Source organism: Typopeltis vanoorti, chromosome 6 (genome assembly GCF_054136105.1).
Source record: "Typopeltis vanoorti isolate ZY-2024b chromosome 6, IOZ_Tvanoo_1.0, whole genome shotgun sequence".
NCBI lineage: Eukaryota > Metazoa > Arthropoda > Arachnida > Uropygi > Thelyphonidae > Typopeltis > Typopeltis vanoorti.
The window spans coordinates 109,699,453-109,717,980 of NC_143554.1; the positions used below are offsets into that span (position 1 = coordinate 109,699,453).

At 38.9% G+C, this 18,528-nt stretch overlaps 1 protein-coding gene across 1 annotated transcript in view; it reads left to right on the forward strand.

The window, feature by feature from the left end:
- Positions 1 to 16,633, forward strand: part of LOC150105799 (uncharacterized) — an 84,759-nt gene extending 68,126 nt beyond the window's left edge. The window contains exons 3-5 of the mRNA XM_090393592.1: positions 6,309 to 6,430; positions 9,150 to 10,061; positions 14,359 to 16,633. Coding sequence (XP_090249718.1) covers positions 6,309 to 6,430; positions 9,150 to 10,061; positions 14,359 to 15,747 — 2,423 coding nt within the window. The 3' untranslated portion in view covers positions 15,748 to 16,633. The remainder of the gene's footprint in view (positions 1 to 6,308; positions 6,431 to 9,149; positions 10,062 to 14,358) is intronic.
- The last annotated feature ends 1,895 nt before the right edge of the window (positions 16,634 to 18,528 follow it).

An 18,528-nucleotide genomic window follows, 5' to 3' on the forward strand; every position in this document is an offset into this window, starting at 1 on the left:
GTTGACTAGTTTTACCTATAGCAATAATCTTGGTCATGACCTTCAATAATCTATTTTAAGGGACGTCTTGGAATAAGTCTGTATTAGTTACGATCCATGTATTCAGTAAAATACGTTTACATCACCTCTTATTACGTCAGTAAATCCGAGCTTCATTGTTTGTTTTTTTTCTTTGTATTATAGACTGTCTACACAAAGAAATGCAGCCTACGCAGTTTTTTTTTTTCTTATAAAAGTTCCTAGCTCTATTTACTTAAGTTGTCTTCCATAAATGGCTTCCAGTAAGGAAATGATTTCTTGGACATCAAGAAAATAGTATGCTTAACCTAATCCAGTGTTCCTAGTTTCATTAATTTCTCCATCGAACCCCCCCCTTTTTTTTTTCTCTTCTCTACTAAATGAAAATTGAGGATCTTTTTCAAAGAGCAACCTCGTAACTTTTTTTTTTTTGTTATTGTTAATTTCTTTTACCTTTATTGTTCGCGACTTTGCTTTCAGTTCCTTTATCGTTTAATTAAAACCATCGGAAGGACAAATGATAGACCTAAAGATATTTTTTTTGTCTGTATGAAAATAACACATAACTGATAGGGAATAAATAATGCTTTCTGATTGGCTAATGAAAAATCGAACTAACACGTCATACGTATTATTACATCATGAGACATAGTTATCATTGAAAGTTTGTGTGAGTGACTGTTAGACACATTAATTTTTCTAATTAATAATTAGTAAAATTATTTCCGTTTTAAAAATATTCAATAGACCTATAAATATTTCATATAATTTTGTTACAATTTGTTAGCAAAGAAGTCTGATTGTGACACATAGAGAAGTTGGAATCGACCGTGAGATGCGGTGATTAATATCCTTGGAGGGTAATGGATGGCAATGCTGTAGCCAATGAAGTTCTAACTGAGGCTCGGCTATTGCTGTTACCCTCCTGCCATGATCAGAGCTTTAATAGCTCAATAACATCTTATCCCTACACTGTCCTCTACAGATAACGGGGAAGATGAAAAGCATTCTTGCTTCGCCCCTTTAAGCCAGTCCTTATAAGGACTGGCTTAAAGGGGCGAAGTCCTTATAGTCCTTATAAGGCCCTCTTTTGAAACTAATACATTATTGGTTGTAATTTATTCTTTGTCTGTAAACTGCATATGTTTCTGATTGGCTGTGGGACGAAAAATTCGAGTTGTAAAGCTTAGAAAACTTTATCCGTTAAACCTAACGAGGCTTAACTCGATTAAGAAGTCGATACATTGTTTATAAGTTTCGATGATAAAAAAAAAAGTACACATTATATTCACCTTCTTAACATCAATTTCATGTCACCTTCTATACGTAGTCGTTTACTTGCTACTATCTATAGCACGCTGCATTGAAAAATACCGAGCCTGTTATAAATTGCGTGCTTTTATCTCTTAAAGCATGAATATAAGATAACAAAACACTTGAATAAGCTCATAATCTATCACTTCTATACGCATGTCATAAAACAGATTTCAAGAGAAAAAAAAATTACCCAGAATTCCGCAATGTATTGTTGTCAGGAGTGAATAAAATCTACAAGATCAGTGCACTCATTCTTTACACGCTTGTATGTAACAATATGAAACATGCATGCAAGCAACATACATCATGAACTATTACTCACTGCGCATGTCTCTGTGGTCCTATCCATCGACTGATGTGTCATTAATTGAGCTCTGCTAACTAGACTACCAAATGAATCATTTACAGTTTCATGTACTTCTCAAAGACAGTTCTTTCTTTGAAGTCAAATGAAATATTACCTGGAAGGAGAAGTGTCTTTACTTCCCCCCCCCCCTTTCACAAAAACCAGAATCGTTTTTGACGGGGTTCGTCCATCAACGTTTACGTTCATTAGCATAGACTCGCGTTAAAGATGGCCTTACTAGAATTAACATAAACTGGAATTCGTTCGCCTATTTAACATCCTTTTCCACTCGGTAGGAGTGCAGGAACACAAGCCGGCGAGCAGAACTATTTATGCCATGAAAGTGGGCGTCCTATTGGTGTGTTACATCATTTATATGCCGGTGATACATTAGTACAGGTTGGTCCCCCACAGTCACTACGTTCATCATAAACGCATTAAACTCTTCTGCGTGTGACTGACCTTTACTGACCCTCTTTATCCAAATATTTCTAGTAAAGGGTAATGAAAAGCTGTTAAGTGTATCCCCCCCCCTAAAGCTGCGAAAATGTTGTTTGCTTCCCCACCCCCCACCAATTTAATTTTACATTTAATAATAAATAATTAAATATATTATTATGTTCAGTTCCAAGCACCATTCGAAGTCGAGGATTTTAAAAACTGTCTTACATAAACATGTTCCCTTCAAAAAACTTTTCAGTTTTTTTTCACCTGAAGGTGAGTTAGCCAGTCTCATGCGGGGGTGGTGGAGTTTTTACCACACAGAAACTCAAGTTTTACATCCCCCAAATCGACTAAATCGTCCAGAATCCTGTTGGATTCAAGGAAACTTTATAGACTTTTCAACTGAAGGTTAGCTAGTCTCATATTAAGATGAAAACATTTTCCTCCCAGAAATAAGGGACTTTTATCCCTCAAGGCAGATTATATTGGCCGATGAACACACGCAGATAACCGACATATTTATAGTTGTCTCGGCCTTGGTTGTTACATCGAAAACTCGAACCATTCTCAATCCAGTGATTCTGATTTTCTCCTTTCAGTCGTTTTCACCGTAGGTAACTTTGTAGGCATTGCCTACGAAGTATTCCTGGTGAGAATTTTTACGGGGTAGTTCACCATTGCTTACTCCCCCCCCCCCCATTTTATCCGGGCTCAGGACCGGAAAATGGCTGGAATATATTCATGTGTGTTCAAGGAGGCCGGTTTGCCTATTATGGGGGACGAAAATCCCGAGTTTTCTGGTGAAAAAAAAACTTCTACCTCCGATTGAGACCGGTTAACCAACTTTTATTCGAAAGAGACCAGATAAAGATTCCTCACGTCATAGGACGAGAATCGAACCCAGGTCTTTCCGACCAAAAGCCTTCGTTTATATTGACTGAGCTACGGAGGCTATCCAGTGAGCGTCTCAATTCAATTCACTGGCTTCATTTTAGTGACCAGGTTTTACTCCAAGATTCTCTTTGGGAAGAATATCAGTTTAATTCACCCCCCCCTTTTTTTTTCCCAATTAAAAAATGTCTGCTAACATATGCTACACTGACTGTTACTTCCTGTATTCTACGACACACCTTGACTTTGCATATAATGAAAATTCGGCCCATAAATCTCTTCAGAATTGAGCTATGAATATCTCTACCAACATTGCTGAACATAATTTTTTCTTAATAGTTTTTATTATGATTATTATAAATCATTGGCTGATTTTTTTTTTTTTGCATCGATGTTCAATTCCTCGAAGGTATTTAGTATATTAGTCAGAAAGAAGAGATTCAATATGTCGTAATCTTCAAATATGAAGATATCGATAATAATAATAATAATACGGATTTTCATGTTTTAATTCCCTCTTTCTTTACCCTGATGTTTACGCAACCCAATTCACAAGGAATACTTATTAAGCGATGTTACAAGTTGTGAGAAGGGAACCGCGATATTGTGGCATGGAGTAAGGGAAGGACTATATTCTAGACGACGCCAAGTCATAAATCCAATAATATATATATATATATATATAAAACAATCCCCATACCGGGATACCGCCACCGCCAGGCTGTTTCTGATGGTCAAAAAGTTTTGGCTTATTAATATATTTTAAAGTTTTAAAAATCATCAGAAAAATTGAAAAATGAACAGAATTAAAGTGCAGTAATACCCCGTCTTACGACGCTTCGCTTTACGACGATCCTGTCATACGACGTTTTTCAATGATTAACAATATACGACGCCGTTCGCTCATACGACAGTTTTAGCGACATGAAGCCTCAATGAAATAAAACTATGCGCATGAAGTCAGTTTAGTGATGACGTCATTGCTCGCTATTCATTGCTTGAATACTCTGTGAATTATAGACTGTTTATAACTGGTATTTTATTTTATTGTTGTTAATAATGGCAGATAACATTCAAAGTATGGCCGGCGTTGCTCTAGTGAAATGATGAAGACACGTAAATCTTTTACATTATGTACTAAGATTAAAATTAATAGACGTAGTGATGAATGATGTGTGTATCCCCTTTCATGTATTTAACAGAAAATTTTCATTTTCATATTAAAAAAAAAAAGTAAAATATCACATGGTGACAAAGTCAAGAAAAATCGCTGATATAATGCGTATCCATAAATAGATTCATCTATCATTATAAAATTATAATGATAGATGTTTAATTAATTTTTAGGATTTATTTATATAGTACATAATGGTATAACATTTTATTTCGAATTTATTAATTACAGTTATAATAATGTAAATATTTTCCATAATTTTAATATCATTCACCTTTCAACATTCCTATAAGACACTAGATGGAACATGGTTTAATATCATATATATGTTTAATTTCATAAGTTAATAAAATAATATAATATATTAAAAAGAATATAATTCTTTACAATCAAAATTATAAAAATAGAAAATATTTATTAATTTTGAAATATTGAATATATTCTTTTTGAAAATACTGAAGTAATAGTCCACCTTATGGATGGGGGAATCGACCGTGAGATGCGGTGATTAATACCCTTGGAGGGAAATGGATGGCAGTGCTGTTGCCAATGAAGTTCTAACTGAGGCTCGGCTATTGCTGTTACCCCCCTGCCATGATCAGAACTTTAATAGCTCAATAACACCTTATCCCTACACTGTCCTCTACAGATAACGGGGAAGATGAAAAGCATTCTTGCTTCTCCCCTTTAAGCCAGTCCTTATAAGGACCATTATGCATTATGTTTTCAAAACAGGTCAGCGGTGATTTTAATGAGGATGACCCACTTTAAAAGTAATTCTGTGTTTATTATATTATTTATTATTGTTAGGATATAAAAGTATGATCCGCCTTATTTAATTAAATGAGTTAATGCGATGTTCTGAATCAAAATCCCGGTTTATGTAGCGAAAGTTTTCCGGTAAAATGTAGACGTATGCCAGTGTGCTGTCTTTTACTGCCGTCATCTCTTACTTCTAAGACTCGCTTGCATAATGTGCTAATTAAAGACACCTATTATAAGTGGAAATGTTTACCACCTTGACGGAGCCAGAACTTGTATTGACATCGATGGAAACAAACGACTACCGCCTGTATCGTTAGCGACAAGCGGGGTGTGTTTCTGACGAAAGAGAAAAGAATCGTTCTTGATGACGACCTTGGAGATATTATTAAGCTTCTTGGTTGGCTAATTCCGTGTCTGGATAATTATTTATTTCGTGTCAGTAGTGCAAATATACATACATTTCTAATAATTAAAGACCTTGTGAACACACAAGGTCTTTAATTTTTATGTTGAGTAACAACATAAAATAAAATATAGTTAAAAAAAATCGAGTTTAGATTCTGGCGCATGAGCAGTCCGTCCTTTCTATCCCAGCTGAGTAAAAGGACTGCTCATGCGCCAGAATCTAAACTCGATTTTTTTCTAATGTTTGCAGTATTCGATTATGGCGCCACCTATCGGAAACAGTTGATAATTTTTGAATCGTTATTACCTTTTATTAAAATAAATTTATAATATTCTCTAGTGGTAGTGTACAGTTATATTTTGATGTATTTGTTACCGAGCTTGATGTGGCGTCTGTCTGATGCTTATCTAAGGTACGAACATGACTTTTTCTTTTGGTGGGAGGTGGTACGATTCTCCCAACATTGACATAAAACAATTCAGTTCATGTTTACTGTTTGGATTTACAAACTACCCTTCAACTTCATCAGATCAGTTTCGCTTAGCATACCACAAACTTCCTTTAAGAAAAAAAAAAAAAAAAGACTTTACGTTGCGAAGACTGGTTGATAAGATTTGCGAATAGACTTGACTAAAATGGTGCTTAATAGCCAACCGAATGTTAAAATCAATGTTAAGTATTTCTTAGTCAATAGTATGAGAAGGAAAGAATCCGTTTATTTTCTTTTGGTATACAAAGGTGGCATTTCTTATAAACTATTTAAACAATGAATGTAGTTTTGCATTCCAAAGCGATCAGCGAAAGTTGTGTTTCATTAGATGAACTCACTGCGCCCTCTAGCTGACTCTCAGGAAACCTTGTTTGCATATCAATAAGTCTGAAAGAAAAACAGGAAATAGATATTTATATGTTTGTTGATTATGATTTTATTTATTTATTTTTTCTAGCCGCGCGACAAGGCCATTCGAATATCGTTGAGGTACTGTTAGGTGCAGGTGCTAATCCCGATCATGCTGACAGTGATGGCTGGACCCCATTAAGGTCTTCTTCGTGGGCAGGACACACAGAGGTAGGGAAGTTTTTGCTATTAATTTAGAGATCGTTAATGGGTGAAGAATAAAGAAAGCTTTTTTAGTTAGGTAATTAATTATTTTTAATCGCCTTTTTATTCTATTAATATGCTTGCTTACATAATTTTGATTTCGCTTTTCATCAGAATTTTTTTTTTTTTTTTTTTTTTTTTTGCTAGATGGGTGAAGCGAGAAGGCTTTTCATATTCCCCATTATCTGTAAAAGAAAATGTATGGATGGAAAATGTATTATTGGGATGTTATTGAGCTATAAGCTCTGGTCTTGGCTGGGTAACGGCAATAACCGATCCTCAGTTAAAACTTCATTGGCTACAGCATTGCCATCCGTTACCATAGTACAATATTTTTGATACACGTTATTATAGCTTTACGATCGTGGTGAATTATCTCCTTCTGGATCAGCCAGTCAATAAACATTTTAATTCTGAACTTATAACGTTATACTGATGAAAAGCTATGCAGATTTTCATTGCAGTATTGAATTCAAATGTTATTGACTGGCTGATCCAGAAGGAATATAATCAATCACGATCGAAAAGCTATAATAACGTGTATCGAAAATATTATACTATGAATCGGATTTAAAACATGATTTTTTTAATCAGCTAATCAGTTTTTTTTTTTTTTTTTTTTTGGCTAGATGAGCAAAGCAAGAATGCTTTTCATATTCCCCGTTATCTGTAGAGGACAATGTAAGGATAGGGTGTTATTGAGCTATGAGCTCTGATCATGGCAGGAGGGTAACAGCAATAGCCAAGCCTCAGTTAGAACTTCATTGGCTGCAACATTGTCATCCATTACCCTCCCTGGGTACCCATTTTACTCTCCTCGTACGACATGCATGAGCTACATTGAGGGGATTCTTAAGTAAAGCCCCATAATATAAAAATTAGAACTATCCCTAGACCACTCAATAGTTCCCGAAAGATCGTCCAACTCAGCGTTGATTCCACTCAGTGACGGACCCCCCCCCCCACCACCACCACCACCGAGCAGAACCGCTCATATTTCAGGGAGAAGCATCCACCGACAAAGCCCCTCACGGGCCACACCGGAGAACACCCTCTCCAGAGACTCAAAATGCCCTCTCAGAGAACCCCCCCCCCCTGAAAACTAAGTCCCCTTACCGGGAGCAAAATTCAGGAAGAAACATGAGAGAGCGAAACTCTCGAAGCTCTGCGTCCATTTAGTTGCCTCTTACGACACGCATGGATTTCCGGTGAAACTATTCTTATCTCGGCCACCTCACGGGATGTAGCTAATGGCTGATCAGTTTTTAAAAGAACTGGGAGATGGACTGAGTCCTTGATTCTTTATCCAGTCATCTGAATGAAGAAAATCTGTGTGGATTACCCAGCTCAATAACCGAGCCTCAGTTAAAACTTCATTGGCTACAGCATTGCCATTCGTTACCCTGGAAGTCCTAACAGGACTTTTTTTTTATCCTCAACCTAAACCTTTTATTTCCTCTGGCTAATCAGTCTTAAAGTTCTTAAAAGAACTGGGCGATGGACTGAGTCCTTGACTCTTTATCCCGTCATCTGAATGAAGAAAAACAGAGTGGATGGAGTGTTATTGAGCTAAAAAGCTCTAGTCATGGCTGGGTAACGGCAAGAGCCGAGCCTCAATTAAAACTTCATTGGCTACAGCATTGCCATCCATTACCCTCCAAGCGTATTAATCACCGCATCTCACGGTCCACGACCAAGTATGCTGGCTAGTTAGTCCTTATAAGGACTGGCATAAAGTGGTTAAGCAAGAATGCTTTTCATCTTCCCCGTTATCTGTAGAGGACAGTGTAGGGATAAGGTGTTATTGAGCTATTAAAGCTCTGATCATGGCAGGAGGGTAACAGCAATAGCCAAGCCTCAGTTAGAACTTCATTGGCTACAGTATTGCCATCCATTACCTTCCAAGAGTATTAATCACCGCATCTCACGGTCGATTGATATCAGCTTCTCCTTCCTGGCTAATTAGTTCTTAAAAGAACTGGGCGATGGACTGAGTCCTTGACTCTTTATCCCGTCATCTGAATGACGAAAATCTGATCTGTGTGGATGGGTGTTATGGAGCTAAAGGCTCTAGTCATGGCTGGGTAACGGCAATAGCCGAGCCTCAGTTAAAACTTCATTGGTTACAGCATTACCATTTGTTACCCTGGAAGTCCTAAAAAGGACTTTTGGTTAATCTCGATTTTCATTCAATTTCCATTCGGCTAATTAGTCCTTATAAGGACTGGCTTAAAGGGGCGAAGCAAGAATGCTTTTCATCTTCCCCGTTATCTGTAGAAGACAGTGTATGGATAAGGTGTTATTGAGCTATTAAAGCTCTGATCATGGCAGGAGGGTAACAGCAATAGCCGAGTCTCAATTAGAACTTCATTGACTACGGCAGCGCCATCCATTACCCTCCAAGGGTATTAATCACTGCAATTTTCAGATTTATTTATTTTTATTTTACTTTAAAAAATGAAGGTAAATTTGAAAATTTCTACTTTATAGATTTAATTTATTTTACTTTTTATATTTAATTTAAGTAAAAATGTTTAAAAATACGAAAACTTATTAGTGACTAGTGCTTTGAATACTCTTTGGCTACGATATTATGAACATAAATGCAAACACAAACAAGCAACTAAAAAGTGTGCTCAAGGAAGATCCCACTGACGATATTAAATCTGATTTCTCAATTCCGCAGGTCGTGAACGCTTTACTAGAACACGGAGCTCAAGTAGACCTGGCGGACTCCGATAACCGGACAGCCCTTCGAGCAGCAGCGTGGGGTGGCCACGAAGACATCGTCATGAAACTTCTGGATCACAGTGCATGCGTAAATGAGGTGGACAACGAAGGAAGGACAGCCTTGATCGCTGCCGCCTACATGGGTCACAAAGAGATCGTGCAACACCTCCTGGATCACGGGGCCGAGGTCAACCATGAGGACAACGACGGAAGGACCGCTTTGTCGGTGGCATCGCTGTGCGTCCCAGCATCCGAAGGTCACTCGGGGGTAGTAAGCCTGCTTCTAGAACGCGACGCCGAAGTCGACCATCGGGACAAAGACGGAATGACCCCTTTGCTAGTGGCCGCCTTCGAAGGTCACAGCGAAGTCTGCGAGTTGCTGTTAGAGAACGACGCGGACGTCGACCACACCGACAACAGCGGCAGAACCCCTCTAGTGGCTGCAGCCTCCATGGGTCATCCCACTGTCGTCAATTTGTTATTGTTTTGGGGAGCCGCAGTAGACACGATCGACGCCGAGGGCAGGACGGTTCTGTCTATAGCAGCCGCCCAGGGAAATCCGGACGTGGTCAGGCAATTGTTGGACCGAGGATTGGACGAAATGCACAGAGACAACGGAGGATGGACGCCCCTTCACTACTCCGCTTACGAAGGTCACGAAGAGACGTGCGAGCTTCTTTTGGAGGCCGGAGCAAGAATTACCGAGGTAGATAACGATGGGAGGATCCCCCTGATCTTGGCCGCTCAAGAAGGACACACCACCCTGCTGGGAAAGCTGTTGGAACACAACCAGACAACGATTGACGTCAAGGCGCACGACGGCAAAACGGCTCTTAGAATTGCGGCGCTGGAAGGACATAAAGATGCGGTAAGTGGATACACATTCTTCTTCATCACTTTAATCCAAAACATTAGCATTCTAACCTCATTTCGCTCTTGTTCCTAATTATTCTTTTCAGATATAGCAGTGTTCCAATCAGCCCCTTTGACCCAATTCCATCTTGATGCGATCTCATAATTCCTCTCGATCGGTGTTTTATTCTGATATTTTACATCTTCACGTATTCCTAATAATAATTTAATAAATGAGTAGGATTAATTGTTAACTAAGTTGGCAATTCACATAATTGAAACTAAACAAAAAAAAAAAAAATTAACTGTACAATACTAAACCAGTTAATGTAAAACAATGGACACATTTGCATCGAACTCTCCAGAACTAAACAGATCGCCTCCTTAAATAGGACTTATACGAAATTAATGAAGCGCCATTAAATGTGTTTGTTATACCCTCGATAAATAGCCTTTTATTTGACATTAACAATACACGATATTTATCCCATTATCCACCGTCTCTTGGTTAATCAGTTTCGATTGTTTTAATGCCCAATCATAACATTTGCCATTCGCAAAGTGTTTTGATTAGCTCGGAACTGCTGTCTTTTGGAAAAGCGTCTGTTGGGGCTGTTGCGTCAAATACACAATCAAATAAGACAACAGTCCTGACTAAACCGCAGTAATTATGAATATTGGACTGTGTTTGTTCTCTTCAAAGGCTACGTTACAGTGATCAGCGGCGAATAATGCGAGGCTCTTATGAAAGTAACAGTGGTTGAAACAAGCTACAATTTTTATCCATTTAATCAGTTTGTTGCTGAGCAAACTTCAACTGACGATTGTAAGGCCAAAGTGAAATTTCCTTAAAAAAATGTAACCAGAAAACAGTTAATACTAACAGGGCGGATCCTTTCTAAAAATAATAAAATAAAAATAAAATTTCACGCATTAGGTAATACTATTTGTGCTTTCCTGGATACATATCATAGATATATTCAGCGAAGGTTCAACGGCCCTTAAGCACCCATAATCATCCAGGATATCCGTGGATTTCGTAGCTATAATTTCAGGATAAAATTATTAGCCCTATACCTAATACATATACTGATCCCATATACAGCCAATTTGCCTGTATATGGGATCAAAAACTCCAGTTTCTGGGGGGGGGAAAAAACTTTGCTACTGCTATATTAGACCGGCTAACTCATCTTTTATTATTATGTGACACCTCCAGGGTGTCTAATAATTCATTGAGGGAGGGCAGCTACTCTACAACTCTCTCTTTCCATCTCCACCACTCAATTCAGCAACCACTACCACAAGTATTTCCACAGACACACACAAACACCCATGCCCACGGCGGATTCGAACCCTCAGCCTTTTGGCTGAAGAGCGGATAAGCTAACCACTCGGCCAAACAGGCCTGTATCTTCATTTGAAAAGCTCTCATAAAGGTTCTTCGCGTCACAGACGGGATTCGAACCCTGGTCTTACCAACCGAAAGACGTCGTCGAAACCGACTGAGCTACGGACGCTCTTTATCACAGGTACCTACGAATTATATTTCACCATTTCTCCTCCTTAGCTCTTTCTCTTTCTGTTTTTCTTTTTTTTTCTCTCTACCGTCCTCTTAAACTGTCCCTCCCTTTATGACTTTTTCCATTATCTCTCTTTTTCTCTATTACTATTCTCTCTTTCTCCATCACGCTATTAATTCTCTCTCTCTCTCCCTTTTTATTATACTTTTCACTGCTTTCTTTCTTTCTTCCAGTATCTCTCTCTCTCTCTCTCTCTCTCTCTCTCTCTCTCTCTCCACCATTCCCTCTTTCTGTCATTCAAATCCAATTCTTCTTCTTCTTTTTTACATCATTGTACATTCATTTCCCCCCTTTTCTTTCTCTTCTATCACTTTCTTCCTCTCCCCCCCCCCTGTTTCTTTCTGCCTTTTCATGTTCTTACTATTCTTTATTTCTTCATCCATAGCCTTTTTTTCTTTCTATTTCTTTCCCCTTTTTTTTTTCACCATTTCGCCTCTTTCTTTCTTGGTTATCTTTTTACTCCGTGTTTTACTCCATTCTTCGTATTTCTCTTTCGTTTCATCTCATCACTCAAATACGGTAAGTCAGGTTTAATACAGTTTTTCTTTCTCATCGGAAAGTATTTTGCTTTGTAGCTACAGTATTGTTTATTGTTGATCAGTGACCAACGACCTTCCTATCGGAAATTTCAAGCCAAAACCGCAGTCCGTTATAGCGGTCGATCCACCCTTTTCTAGTTGTGTGATGATTGCCAATATCTTTCTTTGAAAACTTTCAGAATATATCCGCATTGAAGCTTTTTTAAAGGTCTTTTTCGGCAGTCGAGAAAAGGGGTGGAGATGAAAATTCTTACAAGTAGTGGAAACAAGAAATAGAACTAGAGGAACTGACAGATACAGTTTACTCCAGCATAAGAGACTTCTTAAATCTCCCTATATTTATAGCTTTATTCTTATTCTTCCCAGTTCAAAGACTTCAATAAATCTCTTACAAAGAACCGAAAATCGTCAATAAAATCTAATACGTAGTCTCTAGGGGGAAAAAAATAATAATTATTATTATTATTATATGAAGAATAGCTTAGAGCCACAATCCCATTTATCGAATTCAAATCTCAATATTATCCTATAGTATTAAACCTTACAAATGTTTTAATATTATTCCTACATATTATAAAAACATGGGGAGGCCATATTTTTGGACTACGAGAGCTGACTTATCAGCTAGAGTAAGCTTACTGGATTGTGACATTCCACCAGTCCTAGAGTCATCTATAATTTCCGCTTTAGTTCCAATCACGAACTTTTAGTTGCTTAATATCCATTTCGTCATCAATTTCTCCTATCAAACATGACAAGCATGAGTAGTTTTATTTATAAATTTCCATATAAATTAATTCCTTGGCCTTCTCTTCGATAGACAATTTGTCACCTTTCTTCGGGACGATTAATCTTAGGTGGCGTCAGCTGCACTGTTAGGCTACAGTGTAATACGGGAAGGCAACATATACAGGGGGATACCTTGTTGTGTGGCTTATGAAGCTTTTCAAAGTAATTAGGATTATCAAAATGTCTTTTGATGTGATTGATAACGGCATCTATCGACAGGCCGTTAAAACCATTAAATAATTTTATATTCGCCAAATGTATAACTTTTCGACGAGTTTTCCAATCAATTGTAAATAAATGGTATTGGTTATTTTAAATATTTTTGTCATGAATTTTTGATTTTTTTTAGTTTTGTGAAACATCGGTAGATGGCGCATTAACATTTTTCCTTTCAAAATAACACAGTAAAAATAACGACACAAACTAATGCCGAATACGCTGTTGTTCATTACATTTCTTTGTTAGCATTGAAAGTATTACAACATCCTCTTATCATCTGTTGCTACATTTGTATGAGAAACGACAGTAGCGTCGGCACTAAAGGATTGTTCTGTCATCATTCACATCTTCTCTTCACGGCCTTAGACACTTGATTTTTCTTCATTCGGAATGAATTTATTAGAAATAATTATATTGCAGTTAATCTCCCAAGACCTATACTAATCTGTTTAAGGGGACGCTTGCGACTTCAACGTCATCTTTACCCCCCCCCCCGTCCCCCCCAAAGCCCGAGGTACTGTTTGTTAGTGCCATCGTCACGCGCTGCCGAAACAGGCTACGGGAAACGGACACACATTTGATGTTCTCAGTTGTGGAAACTTTCTTAATTAGCTACTACTTGCGTTTGGTCTCAATTCCCCAACGCAATTTCAAGGAGTAAACACAAATGTGCTGCACTTTATGATCTGTTGGTCTCGAGGCGTTCGTCCGCTTTATTTTTATTTTATTCTTTTTTTTTTTTTTTTGTTTGTTTCCCGCTTCTCTCCCGCCCCCCAAGTTTCCTCTCGTCTTGAGCTTGATACAAAATGTAATGTTCACTCTTGGATACAAATGGCATGCTTGTAATAGAATAAGACAAAGACAGGATTAAACTAGTTTTAAAGTTGTCAAACGTAGAACTCATAAAACTGAACTAGCTTAACTTGAAAGAATAAAAAATGATACGCGTGATGCATTCCACTTGTCTACGCCTAGTTAACTGGGAACATTTTTAATTACATATTGTTGCATTCTGTTAGTTTTCTAGGCTTACTTAACCCTAACGATGAGTATTCGATGCTCGCTTTTACATAGTTACTCATGAATGATATGCTGCATGCTTGTTTTTAGGTCTCATTAATTGTAGTTGCTATGGCAACCAAATAATTTCATAATCTTTTGCTTCTTTTTTTTTTTTTTTTAGGTCCAGTTACTCTTGAAGAATGGAGCTGATGTGAATTACAAGGATGCCGACGGCCGCTCCACCCTCTACCTTCTAGCCTTGGAGAACCGGTTAGAGATGGCGGATTTCTTGTTGGCAAATGCAGCCGACGTAGAAGCTACGGATGCAGAAGGACGCTCTCCTCTACATGTGTCAGCCTGGCAAGGTCATTACGACATGGTCGAGTTGCTTTTGAACCACTCCGCCAACGTGAACGCTGTAGACAATGATCAGAGGACTGCACTACAGTCTGCCGCATGGCAAGGTCACGTGGCGATTGTCCGTCTTTTGCTCGAGAGGAACGCTGCCGTCGATCATTCGTGTAACCAGGGTGCCACCGCCTTGTGCATCGCTGCTCAGGAAGGTCACGTGGAAGTGGTGCGCGTTCTCCTGGAGTACGGTGCCGACCCCAATCACGCAGACCAGTTCGGGAGGAATCCTTTACGCGTCGCCACCAAGGGAGGACATTCGCAGGTCATCAAGTTGCTGGAGGAATACATGATTCACTTGAGCGAGACAGGTAAACGCAACTTCTCCGGGAGCATCAGTACAACCTCGCTGACCTCAGCATCCACTGCCGAGACCAAACCATGCAGCGCCATCTTGTGTCAGCCAGGTCTAGTGAACTCTCCTTTGGAGTCTCCCGAGTCCACGGTGGACAAACGGAGGTCGTTTATATCGAACCAATCTTCTTCCAAGTCTTCGAGCAACCGGACCAACTCCACAAACAAGTCCAATTCCCGTCAGGTACCCAACGGTGCAGCCATACCTCCTGCGAGCACTCCGATGACCTTTACTCAACAGCTCCAGCAATGCACCCGTAACCGTAATCGCATCAGTCGGCTGTTGTCTCCACTCAGCGAACCCCACAGTCCCATTCCCAGTCCGCCTCAATCGCCTCTGAGCGACGGTCAGCGAGTTTCTCCAGTGCAGCTCAACAGCCCGCTAGGAAGCGCCACCGTAGCTCCGTATTCTACTCACGTGCCCATTGTGATACAACCAGTTGCTCACGAGTCCATGAACAGCGTCAGGACTTCCCAGTCCCGTGGGGTCACCCAGATGACTATATTTCCCTTTCTGGCAGCTCCCGTCGAGTCTCAGAGAAAGCTGAATTCGGATTCGGTACCAATCAATCAAATCCCTCGACCCGCCGAACCCAGACTCCGTCGAAATGGAATCGTCACCAATCCGAACTTTAAAGGTGGACAACATACCCCTCCGATCAAAGGGAGCCCAATCAAACAGAGTGTCAACTCCTCGATTTCGACCACCAGCGTTTCCACAGGTCACTTGAGGGCCAAACACATCAATCAATACGAAGAATCTTTGAAGTCTGGTGGGATGCCATTCAAAAAAGAAACGCATTTATGATAAGCCGCGTGTAGTTGGAAGACTCGCATTCCTTAAACAAAATAAATCCACAACCACCAGGGAACAAGAACAGACGATATGTATGTACCTACGTGTGTATGTGTGCGTGCGTTTTTTGTGTGTTTTTCTGTGACAATTCCGCCATATTGCTTTAGTTACTTTTTTGGACAACCTCTGAACTTTTAGTTCATGACACGGACATCCTTTACTGTGTACAGGAGTTAACCACAAATACTGCCACCCCTCCATGCCACGTTTTCTTCCTTTCTATCTATCCATATCACGACTTTATTAATTTCTGTTTGTATAAATATCATGTTTCTTATTCATTCTTATTTATTTACCTTCGATCGCCTAACTAACTCCTCTTCATCCCTTGCTCCTCATCATCCTCTCCATCACCTTGCTCCGCATCCTCCTCTCCTCTCCATAACCTTGCTCCGCATCCTCCTCTCCTCTTCATCACCTTGCTCCGCATCCTCCTCTCTTTTTTCCCTTCTTCTCCTCCCGGCCAAATTTCTTCAATTCCTATTCGTTCCTTTCCTTATAATATTTTCTTTCTCTCTCATTAATTACTTCAGTGTTCTCGCTCTCTAGAGCCACCCTTCTTTTATTCGTTTTGTCTGTGAATAACTTTTCCTCAGAGAACTCTAATTTTATATCGAAGGATTGGCTATGGAGACGATCAGAGAATACTGTTACTTGCTAGCAAACAAGCGGTTATTTATTTTTCCTTCGTCGTGGCTTAGTCAATATGAAGATTAAGAGAAAAAAAAATAATAATAAAAGTTTTGCTGTGTAGCAAATGTCAATAACTCATGTATGTCACTACAGAAATTAAATGTCGGTTACGAGGAGATCTTTGTAGTGTCTTTTATTCTTACATTTTTCGAGAAGTCACTTCAAAAAGTTCTGCACCTGTGCTGCTGTTGTTATACCAAATATTTAAGTTTGCATGTCAGAAAATCTTTTTCCAATCTACCTCGTCAATGATAGTAAGTCGTGTCCCACGGAGGGGTTCTTTCTGCTTAGGGAACAGATCGAAGTCCCGAAATCTCGTGTCATGATTGGATGAAAGGATGATGAAGCATTTACAATCCATACTTTTCCATAATACCGGGTGTTGGATTTTTTCCCATGTATCATTGCATGATATCTACCTGGTGTCATATTCTTCCTATATATATATATATATATATATATATATATGAGGGTCTTATTCGGAAGAAAAATACCAGAAGTAGAAAAAACACAACATTTTTACTCAAATTTTGGCTTACAGCTGACGTGAAGGTGGAAATGTTTACGTCATTTCATTGGTCACGCATGCGCTGTGTGTAGAAGTGTTGAAATGGCCTTCGTATTTAACACTAGACATTGCAAGTGTTATCTGTTTAGCCACTGAATCAGAGCGACAACAATTTGAAATATAGGATTTTTGTGAAAAAAAATTAAATACGAAAACCAATATTTCATTGTAAGTTACACAAACTCGGTAGCCGTGTATTTATATCACCAACATTCCTAGCAACATGGGACGTCTGTTGGTCGTGCTAATCCACGGATGGTATTTGGTCAGACGATGTACTTTTAGCGATGCGCATTCAGATATTGTAAGATCGATCCAGGCAGATGTCTTCATTGAATATTTTGGGTGATGGATCAATATAACGGTAATCGATGGATTACTGAAGGGGGGGAGGGAGGAGAAGATTGTTCGAATCGGGCAGCGAAAGCAGCTTTGGAAATTGATCGTACCATCGGAACACATCGACACAACACACGCATTTATTCCCGTGTACTTGTCAAACGCATTGGATGTAGGGAGGGAGATTAGGCAAAAGTCGATAACACAGAGTTGGTCTGTGTTATTGGAGTTGCAAGATCGATTAAGTATAGGAAAGGATCCGGAGAATATTTCCCTACAATCATAGTGTTTGATTCGACCACATTGGAAGCCTTACAAATCGACCTAATACGTTTCCTATAGCTCAACGTCAACAATCCTAAAACCTCTGCGTTTTTCAACATAACAATAATAAAAGTTGCTGTAATATATTGGGCGATGTCAAACTGATCATTTCAACAATGCTGAAATCTACTTTGTGTTAGCAACAATACTAAAGCAGCTGATTTGTTGCAACAATACTGAAGCTACTTCTTGACAACAATGCTGAAATTGCTGTTTTCGTAAATAGCTCAACTTGAATAACACTGATAATTTTACAAATAATTATAAAATTACGATGAGTAGCCCCTAGTGACTTTCAAATCTTGACTATTAAAGAGAGAAAGAGGATGGAAAAAAAATTAAAAATAAATATAAAGAAAAGCATGCATCCTGAATAGAAAAAAATGACAAATTATTAAAGCTCTTCCCGCGATATTGGAAGGCAGAGGCAATCTTTATGGGAAAGTGACGAAGGGGGGGTTTTCGTACACAAAACCCTCCAACGATAAAATTTATGGCATTTGTGGGGGTATTCATTTAATGACGTTAATTACGGAGGCAAAATTTCTGCGCTCCTCTTAATAAATTCTGCAGCACTTTATCACATGCATGGCGATGTTTATAAATTTCACACGTCAAGGATCCTTACGTTGAACGTGTTTCATTAAGGTGAATTAATAAGCTTTCGTGTCTTGATTAATTATGGGATGTAATGGACACGTGTTGCGACTATCTTCTAAAGAAAGAGAGTCTTAGGAAGCACAGATACTGTCAGTTTATGAGGTCACACCTAACCCTTCTATGTAGTCTCGAACCGGAACAAAACCGTT